Here is an 11,152-nt window from a genome sequence, read left to right as displayed (position 1 = left end):
TGTTTAGGCTTGTCAAGCATCAAAAGTGAAGACTCAAGAATGATACATCGATAAAGGAAGATATAAATTATAGTGGGAAATAAAGTACAGAGCCTTTATTTTTGCTAGTCTTATATTGTCTTTATTCTCTTTCAACAGGAGGATGAGAGAGCCATTCTAGTAATTTGAGACGCTTACCAGTTTTGGCACTAATCTTTATGCTGTTTCTTTCATCGTTAAAGGAAATATATATTAGGTTAAGCCAGGTATAGAATGGAATACAAACAAGGAAAGAGATATTGTGGTAGTCAAGACGTGTGATACGAGTGTATCCTTAACAATATATCTTCCATTTATTCTTTGGATGCTTTTTCAACTTCTATAAATAAGACAATATGACTTCTCTTCTCTTCATCACTCGTGCAATCAAAATAAACAAGAAAAGATTTTTGAGTTTTACCATTAGCAATGGAGAAAACGTCTCTCAAGCTTTTCTTCTTGTTCTCCCTCGCAGTCATAGCATTTTGTAAGCTTCTTGTATGGATATTGTTCTTTGTTATATTCTTTTTTTTTGCTTTTGGTATTGTATTTATTGAAGTTTGTGGTGATTACTTGTGATCAAAGGTTCGTCTTTGGGTGATGCAAGAGAGATGATGGTGGAGGAAGAAGTGAACTGCATCGACGGCAAATGTCCTCAAGGAAAGAAGAACTGTAACTGCTTGCCGCCAGTAGCACATATAATGGATAATAACGGTCGGGTTTGCACTGTAGATCTTGACTGTTACAAGTACTGTCCTCCGCAATGCAAGTTTGCAACATGTGACTGTAGGTGTGATATTGGTTGTTGTACATGTACCTGTTAACGAGTGTTTAGGAGATTTGGTGCCCACCATAAATTCTAATTATAAGACACAGGAAAAAGAGAGATACTATAAACTAGTGTTTAAATCGATTTATTCATTATTCTTCAAATAAAACATATCTCTGAAGCTAGTATTCAATCAATTGGAATTTGAAACAAGTCCAATCATATGTCATTTTATAAGATCTTTTAGTTCACAAAGTTTAAGGAATTATAAATGTATTCTTATTTTACATAACATAATATTTTTTTAAAAGATTTTAACCAGTTAAATAAAAGATTGCAGAATCAGAATACCAGTGGTCATAATATACTTAAGTAATATACTAAATAGACATAATTTTGGTGCTTGCTTTCGAATTAATAGTACACAACCCAAAGAAAGGGGTCATTGGATGGACAGACCTGAGACCACAACTGTAAGTATTTAGAACCGGACAACTAGTTAGATGACAACGAATCAAAGAAGTAATCAGAGACACGAAATATTTGTTTAGGCTTTTTAAGCATATGAAGACTCTAGAATGATAGATCGATGAAGCAAAATACAGATCATAATGGGATGTAAAGAACCAGAGTCTCTTTTTTTTTTGCTAATTTTACTAGATTTTAACTCGCGGTATACCGCAAGACTAAATTTAAATATTATAGTTAACTAGGATGTTGGCCCGTGCGTTGCTGCACGGGAAAGTGAAAACTTGAAATGATTAACATTGTTAATTTCACATTTCGAGTAGGAAAAGGAACAAAACATTTGTTGGATCAAAACATTGCAACTTTATATAAACAAAAAGGTGTAAAACAAAAAGGTGTGAAAACTAACAGTGCTAACATGGAAAGCTGGGGGTGCGACGAAGAAATATGATTGTTAGATCGAAACTTTGCAATTTTTGAGATCATAAACAAAATGATCATTAATAATACTCAAATAACATATACTGTTTTCAAAGTCCATAAAAATCTGTATATATATAAAAACAAAAAGGTGCGAAAACAAAGAGGTGTGAAACAAATATGTGTGAAACAAAAAGGTACAAAAACTAACAAGTGCAAACATTAAAAGCTAGAGGTGCGACGAAGAAACACAATTATTGGATCAAAACATCGCAACTTTATATAAACAAAGAGGTATAAAACAAAAATGTGTGAAAACTAACGGGTGCCAACATGGAAAGTTGAGGGTGCGACGAATAAACATGATTGTTGGATCGAAACTTTGCAACTTTTAAGATCATTAACAAAGGATGAGATCATTAATAATACTCAAAAAACAAAAACTATTTTCAAAGAACATGAAAATCTGTATATATATAGATAAAAACAAAGAGGTGTAAAACAAAAAGATGTGAAAACTAACGGGTGCCAATAGGAAAGATGGGGATGCGAAGAAGAAACACAATTGTTTGATTGAAACTTTGCAACTTTTGAGATCATAAACAAAGGGTGAGATCATTAATAATACTCAAAGAACAAAAATTCTTTTCAAAGAACATAAAAGTCTGTATATATATGAAAACAAAGAGGTGTGAAACAAAAATGTGCGAAAACTAATAAGTGCAAACATTGAAAGCTAGAGGTACGACGACGAAACACAATTGTTGGATCAAAACATTGCAACTTTTAAGATCATTAACAAATCTAAACCATTAGATGAGATAATAAAAACAATTTCATCCGTTAGATTTAAATTGACCCCTAAAAGTGGATTTTCCATTTTTATCCAATAGACTACAAAAACATGTTTCGAATTTATTGTTTTCACAGTATATTTATAAGTAAAAAAAAAATCAAAGAATTGTTTTATTGGAGTGTTTTTAAATTTTAACCTGCATCAGTCTCATATCAAGGTATTTTTATGAATTTGTTAGTGTTCATTCCGAAAAATTGGTTTTGTTCCCTCCTCCATTTCGTTCTCATATATAGATTATAGATTAACGAAAATTTTGGTTCTTCTTAAGTGCTCTGTTTGTCTTTATGTTGTCGTTAGATAATTTACTCAAGATAGCACTTACATTTAATTCCTTCAAGTTAAAGTAGACTAACAAAAGGACGTGAGATCAATATCTATAACACAAAAATTATTATGGCTATATCCGTCATGTGAACAAAAATTGTATGGCTATGATATGATCTAGATCAGTGGACACAAAAATTGACTTGGCTTAGTGCGTCGTCGTGGAAAAAGGATTCAGAAGAAGATTCCTTAAATTTTGTAAGGGACACCAACCTACACATACAACTACACCTTGACCGGCCAATGCGGAACTCTCTGGTGGCACACTCACATCCTCTGGCTCCGTGCCACTGTTAACAGTGCTATAGGCATCCTTCCCAATCGCGGTGTTCCCTACCCTTTCCCCAAACCCGACCACGAGAAAGTCATCGTTCTAGGTATATCAATCTTCATATTTTTTACCTTCTTGCATAAATTTGGAATACTATTGATTTGTTGATTTCACATAAAAAATGAGATGTGTGACCTAAATTAATATTGCAACGTGATCTTGAGTTTAAAGCTCATAAAACTTAATACTGCTATCACTCGATGCTAGCGGTTCATTACATTGCATATTTGTTGATTCAATAATCAATGTCAGCACCAACAGAGCACATAGAGAGCATAGAATTATATACTCTAATGTGTCTTCAGAAAGATGGATCGGACAAAAGTTTTTTTAACGGAAGCGGAGGTTCTTGAATGTTAGACAATTTGACACGCCCTTGTTTACAACATATTGTAAATAGAGGTCTTTTTGTTTGCCGATCCTTTGCAGTACTTTCCTTAGGCCATACTAATGCATCACAATCCCCACACCTTATTAATTGATTCCGTTTCAATTTTTTTGATGATACAGGTTTTTTATCTACATTCAAATAACCAATTTGTTTATTAATTAGAGCGTGAAACCGTAAAAATGAAAACGCAAAAAACAAACCACTCAGATTTGCTGAATCAACAGAAAAAATTGAGAGAGAGAGAGACGAAGCGGAGAGCTCTAATGAATAACTTTAGCTCAGTAGTGGTGAGAAGTATATTTCCGTATATCCTCCTTTGTCTCTTTTGTGTACAGATTTGAAAACATGGTACAAATTAGAAAGTCATCAAAGAGTAAATAAGTTACCTTTAGAAGATCTTTGCTTCCTAACTTGACTTATCATTTGGTCGTGCTTACGCTTTCTAGAATTTGATTTTGTGTTGTCACAAGTATGTCTGGCTTTTTCTTAGGCACTCTCTATTTCCGTGCTCATTTGGAATATTTGTATATATAATCAAAATGTTTGATACTCAGAAAGTATAAGAAATTAAAATTCAACTAAATTTTTTAAAAACTTTATTTACAAAAAAATGGAAACTAATCTGGATCATTTTTATTCAATGGACATCCTTCATAACAAAAACAAAAAAAAATAGATTATTACTTTTATACCATGTTTGTTAAAAAAATTAAATAGGTTAAATAAGTGAATAATATAACATATATAAAATTATACCATGTTTGTTAAAAAAAGTTTCGCTTATCCGCATCTCTAGCATCAGTGCATGTCATCATGCCTCTCGTATCTTGGTTTTGGTTTTTCCGGTTACCGTTCTGAGTGACCACGAGTCGGGTCGTACTCTGGGCGAAGAAGATTACGTTATTGATATTTTTGACTTTCTGGAGGGTACTGTCCTGCAATAAACTTTGGATGCTTGAATGTTATACTCTTTTCCAACTTAATTAGAAAAAGAAAAAATTGTGACTGAACAAAAAAGAAGAAAGCCACGTAAACTCATATTTTGTCCCACCGTATCTAACAGTAACCAATTAACAGGTTCGGTGAAGTAACACTAACAGGTCATTCATAAGCTTTAATAATCTAACCCAAAAAAAAATTAACAGATTCGGTGAAGAAACACTAACAGGTCATTCGTAAGCTTTTGTCACTTGGTGAGTGTCAAAAATCTTTCTATATTTATAAGAGCATTTACAACGGTACACTTTCCGTTACTCAGAAAAAAAGAAAAAATAATATTTTATTGTGTAACCAATAGAAAGCTGACAAGTGTAGAATCAAACTGAGCAACGTTGCTTCTCCGAAAATTTTGAGAACGGTTCTCTCTCTTTCTCTCTCCCTTTTATATTATTTAATTAATTTTTAATAAAAAAATCTTGGAAGCAACTGGGTGAGCATAGCCCGTTGTACATGACCTAACAATGCAACAAAAATATATAATTACCTTGAATTAGAGATTGATGCTTGTTAGTTAAAAAACACTTCAATAAAACAATTCTTTAGTTTTATTTATTAACTTGTAAGTTTTGAAAATACTCAGAAAACAATTTTTTGAAACTTGTTTATGTTGTCAAGAAAATTTCATATATAATAAACAAAGAGGTGTAAGACATAGAGATGTGAAATAAAAATGTGTAAAAATTAATAGATGTGATCTTTGAAACATGGAGGTGTAAGACATAGAGATGTGAAATAAAAATTTGTAAAAATTAATAGATGTGATCTTTGAAACATAGATGTATAACAAAGAGGTGTAAACATAGAGGTGTGAAATAAAAAAGGTGTAAAAATAAATAGATGTGACTTTTGAAATATGGAGGTACAACAAAGAGATGCAAAAATTAAGAGGTGTGATTTTTGAAAAATGGGGGTACGACGAAAAGACACGATTAATAATTTGCAAATGTTGGGATCATTAATAATTTTAAACCGTTAGATGGAAAAGTGGAACTAATCTCATCCGTTGGATTAAAGTTGACACAAAAAGTAGGTTTGCTATTATATATAGATTTCCCAATCGCGGTGTTCCCTACCCTTTCCCCAAACCCGACCACGAGAAAGTCATCGTTCTAGGTATATCAATCTTCATATTTTTTACCTTCTTGCATAAATTTGGAATACTATTGACTTGTTGATTTCACATAAAAAATGAGATGTGTGACCTAAATAAATATTGCAACGTGATCTTGAGTTTAAAGCTCATAAAACTTAATACTGCTATCACTCGACGCTAGCGGTTCATTACATTGCATATTTGTTGATTTCAATAATCAATGTCAGCACCCATAGAGCACATAGAGAGCATAGAATTATATACTCTAATGTGTCTTCAGAAAGATGGATCGGACAAAAGTTTTTTTAATGGAAGCGGAGGTTCTTGAATGTTAGACAATTTGACACGCCCTTGTTTACAACATATTGTAAATAGAGGTCTTTTTGTTTGCCGATCCTTTGCAGTACTTTCCTTAGGCCATACTAATGCATCACAATCCCCACACCTTATTAATTGATTCCGTTTCAATTTTTTTGATGATACAGGTTTTTTATCTACATTCAAATAACCAATTTGTTTATTAATTAGAGCGTGAAACCGTAAAAATGAAAACGCAAAAAACAAACCACTCAGATTTGCTGAATCAACAGAAAAAATTGAGAGAGAGAGAGAGATGAAGCGGAGAGCTCTAATGGATAACTTTAGCTCAGTAGTGGTGAGAAGTATATTTCCGTATATCCTCCTTTGTCTCTTTTGTGTACAGATTTGAAAACATGGTACAAATTAGAAAGTCATCAAAGAGTAAATAAGTTACCTTTAGAAGATCTTTGCTTCCTAACTTGACTTATCATTTGGTCGTGCTTACGCTTTCTAGAATTTGATTTTGTGTTGTCACAAGTATGTCTGGCTTTTTCTTAGGCACTCTCTATTTCCGTGCTCATTTGGAATATTTGTATATATAATCAAAATGTTTGATACTCAGAAAGTATAAGAAATTAAAATTCAACTAAATTTTTTAAAAACTTTATTTACAAAAAAATGGAAACTAATCTGGATCATTTTTAGTCAATGGACATCCTTCATAACAAAAACAAAAAAAAATAGATTATTACTTTTATACCATGTTTGTTAAAAAAATTAAATAGGTTAAATAAGTGAATAATATAACATATATAAAATTATACCATGTTTGTTAAAAAAAGTTTCGCTTATCCGCATCTCTAGCATCAGTGCATGTCATCATGCCTCTCGTATCTTGGTTTTGGTTTTTCCGGTTACCGTTCTGAGTGACCACGAGTCGGGTCGTACTCTGGGCGAAGAAGATTACGTTATTGATATTTTTGACTTTCTGGAGGGTACTGTCCTGCAATAAACTTTGGATGCTTGAATGTTATACTCTTTTCCAACTTAATTAGAAAAAGAAAAAATTGTGACTGAACAAAAAAGAAGAAAGCCACGTAAACTCATATTTTGTCCCACCGTATCTAACAGTAACCAATTAACAGGTTCGGTGAAGTAACACTAACAGGTCATTCATAAGCTTTAATAATCTAACCCAAAAAAAAATTAACAGATTCGGTGAAGAAACACTAACAGGTCATTCGTAAGCTTTTGTCACTTGGTGAGTGTCAAAAATCTTTCTATATTTATAAGAGCATTTACAACGGTACACTTTCCGTTACTCAGAAAAAAAGAAAAAATAATATTTTATTGTGTAACCAATAGAAAGCTGACAAGTGTAGAATCAAACTGAGCAACGTTGCTTCTCCGAGAATTTTGAGAACGGTTCTCTCTCTTTCTCTCTCCCTTTTATATTATTTAATTAATTTTTAATAAAAAAATCTTGGAAGCAACTGGGTGAGCATAGCCCGTTGTACATGACCTAACAATGCAACAAAAATATATAATTACCTTGAATTAGAGATTGATGCTTGTTAGTTAAAAAACACTTCAATAAAACAATTCTTTAGTTTTATTTATTAACTTGTAAGTTTTGAAAATACTCAGAAAACAATTTTTTGAAACTTGTTTATGTTGTCAAGAAAATTTCATATATAATAAACAAAGAGGTGTAAGACATAGAGATGTGAAATAAAAATGTGTAAAAATTAATAGATGTGATCTTTGAAACATGGAGGTGTAAGACATAGAGATGTGAAATAAAAATTTGTAAAAATTAATAGATGTGATCTTTGAAACATAGATGTATAACAAAGAGGTGTAAACATAGAGGTGTGAAATAAAAAAGGTGTAAAAATAAATAGATGTGACTTTTGAAATATGGAGGTACAACAAAGAGATGCAAAAATTAAGAGGTGTGATTTTTGAAAAATGGGGGTACGACGAAAAGACACGATTAATAATTTGCAAATGTTGGGATCATTAATAATTTTAAACGGTTAGATGGAAAAGTGGAACTAATCTCATCCGTTGGATTAAAGTTGACACAAAAAGTAGGTTTGCTATTATATATAGATTTAAAAATTTGGATTGTATTTTTCCCTGGTTTCGCTTATGTTTTCATAATTATTTAGATTTTATACTTTTAGTTGTATTTTTAATTTTAGAACAAATAATATGTGACATAAATGCATAGATAAATATTGAGGTTAACAAAATATTCTATCTATATATACAATTTTGAAGTACATTTTGGGGTATACCCTTTTATTTGTACTTATTTACATAGTTAATCTCTAAAAAATTTCTAAAAATAGCATTACGTCAGATTTTGTTTCCTAAACATTTTACATTCATTCTAACAAAAAAAAATCACAGCAATCATTTTGAAAACAGAAACTATTATATATTTAACAACACATTCTATTATGTTTTGAAGATAGTTTATTTCTGAATCCTTTGCAAACAAAGAAAACAACAATTTGATTCCCATTTTGTTTTCCAAAACCCGTGAGCTTTGATTCTTAACGTAGGAAGAACTTCAATTCACATTTATTTAAATATTATAATTAATATATATAAACTTAGTAAAATTTTAAAATATTACGAATATATAAAATTAAAAAAATTTAAAATAGTATATAACCATGTTATATAGTAGATAGTTTAAAATAGTATATAACCATGTTATATAGCAGATGGGTTATAAAAAGGACATGTTGGAATTAACAAAATATTATTAAAATTATGCTAACACGGGTTAAATCCTTATTTTATTATTTGTCAACAACACTACAAATATTAGAATATTTGACATATAAAATCAAGTTGATTTACAAAAAATGATTAAATCATTACAAAAAATGTAACTTGATCACATCATATAAAGAATTTCAAGTAAAAAGCTTTCTCCCAGACACGATAATCGAGGAACCCTCACTGCAACTCTCCTCCGACGCTGGCGAAGGAAATCTTTGCCGGCGTCGGGACTTAACCCGAATCCATCCTCTTTGTCTTCACTCTCGTAGTCTTGTTTTCTTCTTTCTTTTGTTTAAGCTTATGTTCCCCTTTTATCTCTCTTTAACCCTTCTTACCCACTTGCCTCCATTAGCCAATCTGCAATCCAAAGAGGACAGCTGCTGGCCGGAGTATCCCAACTCTGTACCGCTTAAAAACTCTTTCCCGGAGATGATATCTGAAGACCCAAACTTTGTCAGATCTGGATTTCTGTTTCACCAAGAGGAGATCTTAAACCAGGTTCCTTTGATGGAAGGAGTAGATCCTCTAGGGCCATCAAATGCGCCTTGCCTGGTGGAGTTGTCGATGGTGCACGACGGTCTCCTCATTTTGGTATCGATTTCCTGTACCGGAGAATTTAAGCTCCTAGGGCTCCCTTCTGATGCATCAAGCCTCACTTTAAACCCCCAACCTCCTTCCCTCCCCTCAACAGAGATGCTTGAGCCCCTGAATCAGACATCTGCTCAACCCTACCGCTGCATGAACCCTCCGATGCCCCCGACCGCAAAACTAGGTTTTCCACTGTTGGGCCCAATCTTCCTCGGCCCGTTAAGGTTCTTGAGCCCGTTACCAAAAGATGTCTTCATCGATCTTTCCTTGCTGTTATCCAGGTTTGAGTGGAATTCAAATCTCTTCCATTCTAGTCATTATGTGTGTGGATTTATGGAACCATTTGTTCGAAGACTGCATTTGGAAGGTGAACCACCATTGTTGCTAGTTTGGCTCAGGATTTTTGTAGGAAACCTGCTTTTAGATCGACATTTTGATTTTGCTCTTGAGGTTAGAAGCTTGAATGAACTCGGCATTATGATCCAGACCATATGGCGCTGTGATTACCGTTGTTTCTTCAGGCCCCCTTATTCCTCACCCCATATGCTTATAGAGACCCTTAAACTGCTTTGTATCAACTTGTTGAAGTGTCCTCCTAAAAACCTGAAGTCCAATGGCATTATGACCCCATCTCCATGGAGTGGGAGTTACCATTACAACTATCAGCGTTTTACACCGAAGCATAACATCTTCAGAGCCACCACCACCACTCGGGTTACAACCCACCGAATCCCTGCCAAGGCAATGCTGCTGCTTCTGCCCCTCTCATCGGAGAGCTTGTTGGCCTTGATTCACCTCCCAACGTCACAAAGTCGTATGACCGTGACTACTTTGTCAGCTATCGGATTCTTCGATGTTGATCAGTCTTGCAACCATGATCTCACATGTCTCAGCTTGCTCTTAGCGACTGCCTCACAGCTCTCTTGGATTATTTCTTGATGTTTTTTATCGGGAAAAATGTCAAAAAAATCCCCAACTTTCAAATATGGGACGTTTTAATCACCAACTTTCAAGATGCCATTTTAATCACAAACTTTTCGTTGACTTGACCATAAAAAAGCAAAGTTTTGTTGACTTCGCCGTTTTAGATACGTCGTTTATTCTCTGTTAAAGATCTCAAAAACAGAGTAAATTGCATGTTATCTGCTATCGATTAGCATAAACAACCACGTTTTTAACGCCAAAAACAACATCGCTTACCAAATTGAAGACACTAAATCCCCAAATCGATTCCAATTTCACAAATACATAACCCTAGAAAGAAAACCCCAAATTCTCTCTACACCATCGATGACACACCACACTCACCGATGCAACCAGATGTGTCAAACCTTAAGCTTAAACTCATCGGAATAGAGAGATTGCAGAAGAGATTTGGGTATTATAGAGAGAATTTGGGGTTTTCTATCTAGGATTAGGGATTTAATAAACGTCGTGCCTAAAATGGCGAGGTCAATAGAACTTTGCTATTTTATGGTCAAGTCAACAAAAAGTTTGTGATTAAAATGACATCTTGAAAGTTGGTGATTAAATCGTCCCAAATTTGAAAGTTGGGGATTTTTAGGATATTTTTCTCGTTTTTTATCCTCTTGTTTATGACTTTGGGGAAAGTCTACCTTTGTAACCTTCTTAACCTTTTGAACTCTGGAATTCCAATTTCTTTCCTTTGTAATGTTTCTATTTGAATGAATGGAAACCTATGTTTGTCCAAAAAAATAAAAAAATCACAGCATACAAATTATTTATTATGTATTTAGATCCCTTATTTTTGTTATAATAATTAAAAATTAAAATAG

General features: G+C 33.1%; 1 protein-coding gene across 1 annotated transcript; it reads left to right on the top strand.

Annotated features, from left to right (window-relative positions):
* LOC109133039 (putative defensin-like protein 262) lies at positions 414 to 860 on the top strand. Its single transcript, XM_019245570.1, has 2 exons — positions 414 to 505; positions 604 to 860. Exons 1-2 carry the CDS (start codon positions 448 to 450, stop codon positions 840 to 842), a joined length of 297 nt encoding a protein of 98 aa, XP_019101115.1. The 5' UTR covers positions 414 to 447; the 3' UTR covers positions 843 to 860.

Source organism: Camelina sativa, chromosome 5, assembly GCF_000633955.1.
Source record: "Camelina sativa cultivar DH55 chromosome 5, Cs, whole genome shotgun sequence".
In the NCBI taxonomy this organism is placed as follows: domain Eukaryota; kingdom Viridiplantae; phylum Streptophyta; class Magnoliopsida; order Brassicales; family Brassicaceae; genus Camelina; species Camelina sativa.
The sequence above is the reverse complement of the archived record's forward strand: the minus strand, read 5'-3'. Positions and strand labels throughout refer to the sequence as shown.

Excerpts from the sequence above, each read along its gene's own strand:
- LOC109133039 (XM_019245570.1), top strand. The coding sequence starts at position 448 with ATGGAGAAAACGTCTCTCAAGCTTTTCTTCTTGTTCTCCCTCGCAGTC. Across the intron at positions 506-603 it reads CCTCGCAGTCATAGCATTTT|GTTCGTCTTTGGGTGATGCA; the intron begins GTAAGCTTCTTG and ends TTGTGATCAAAG.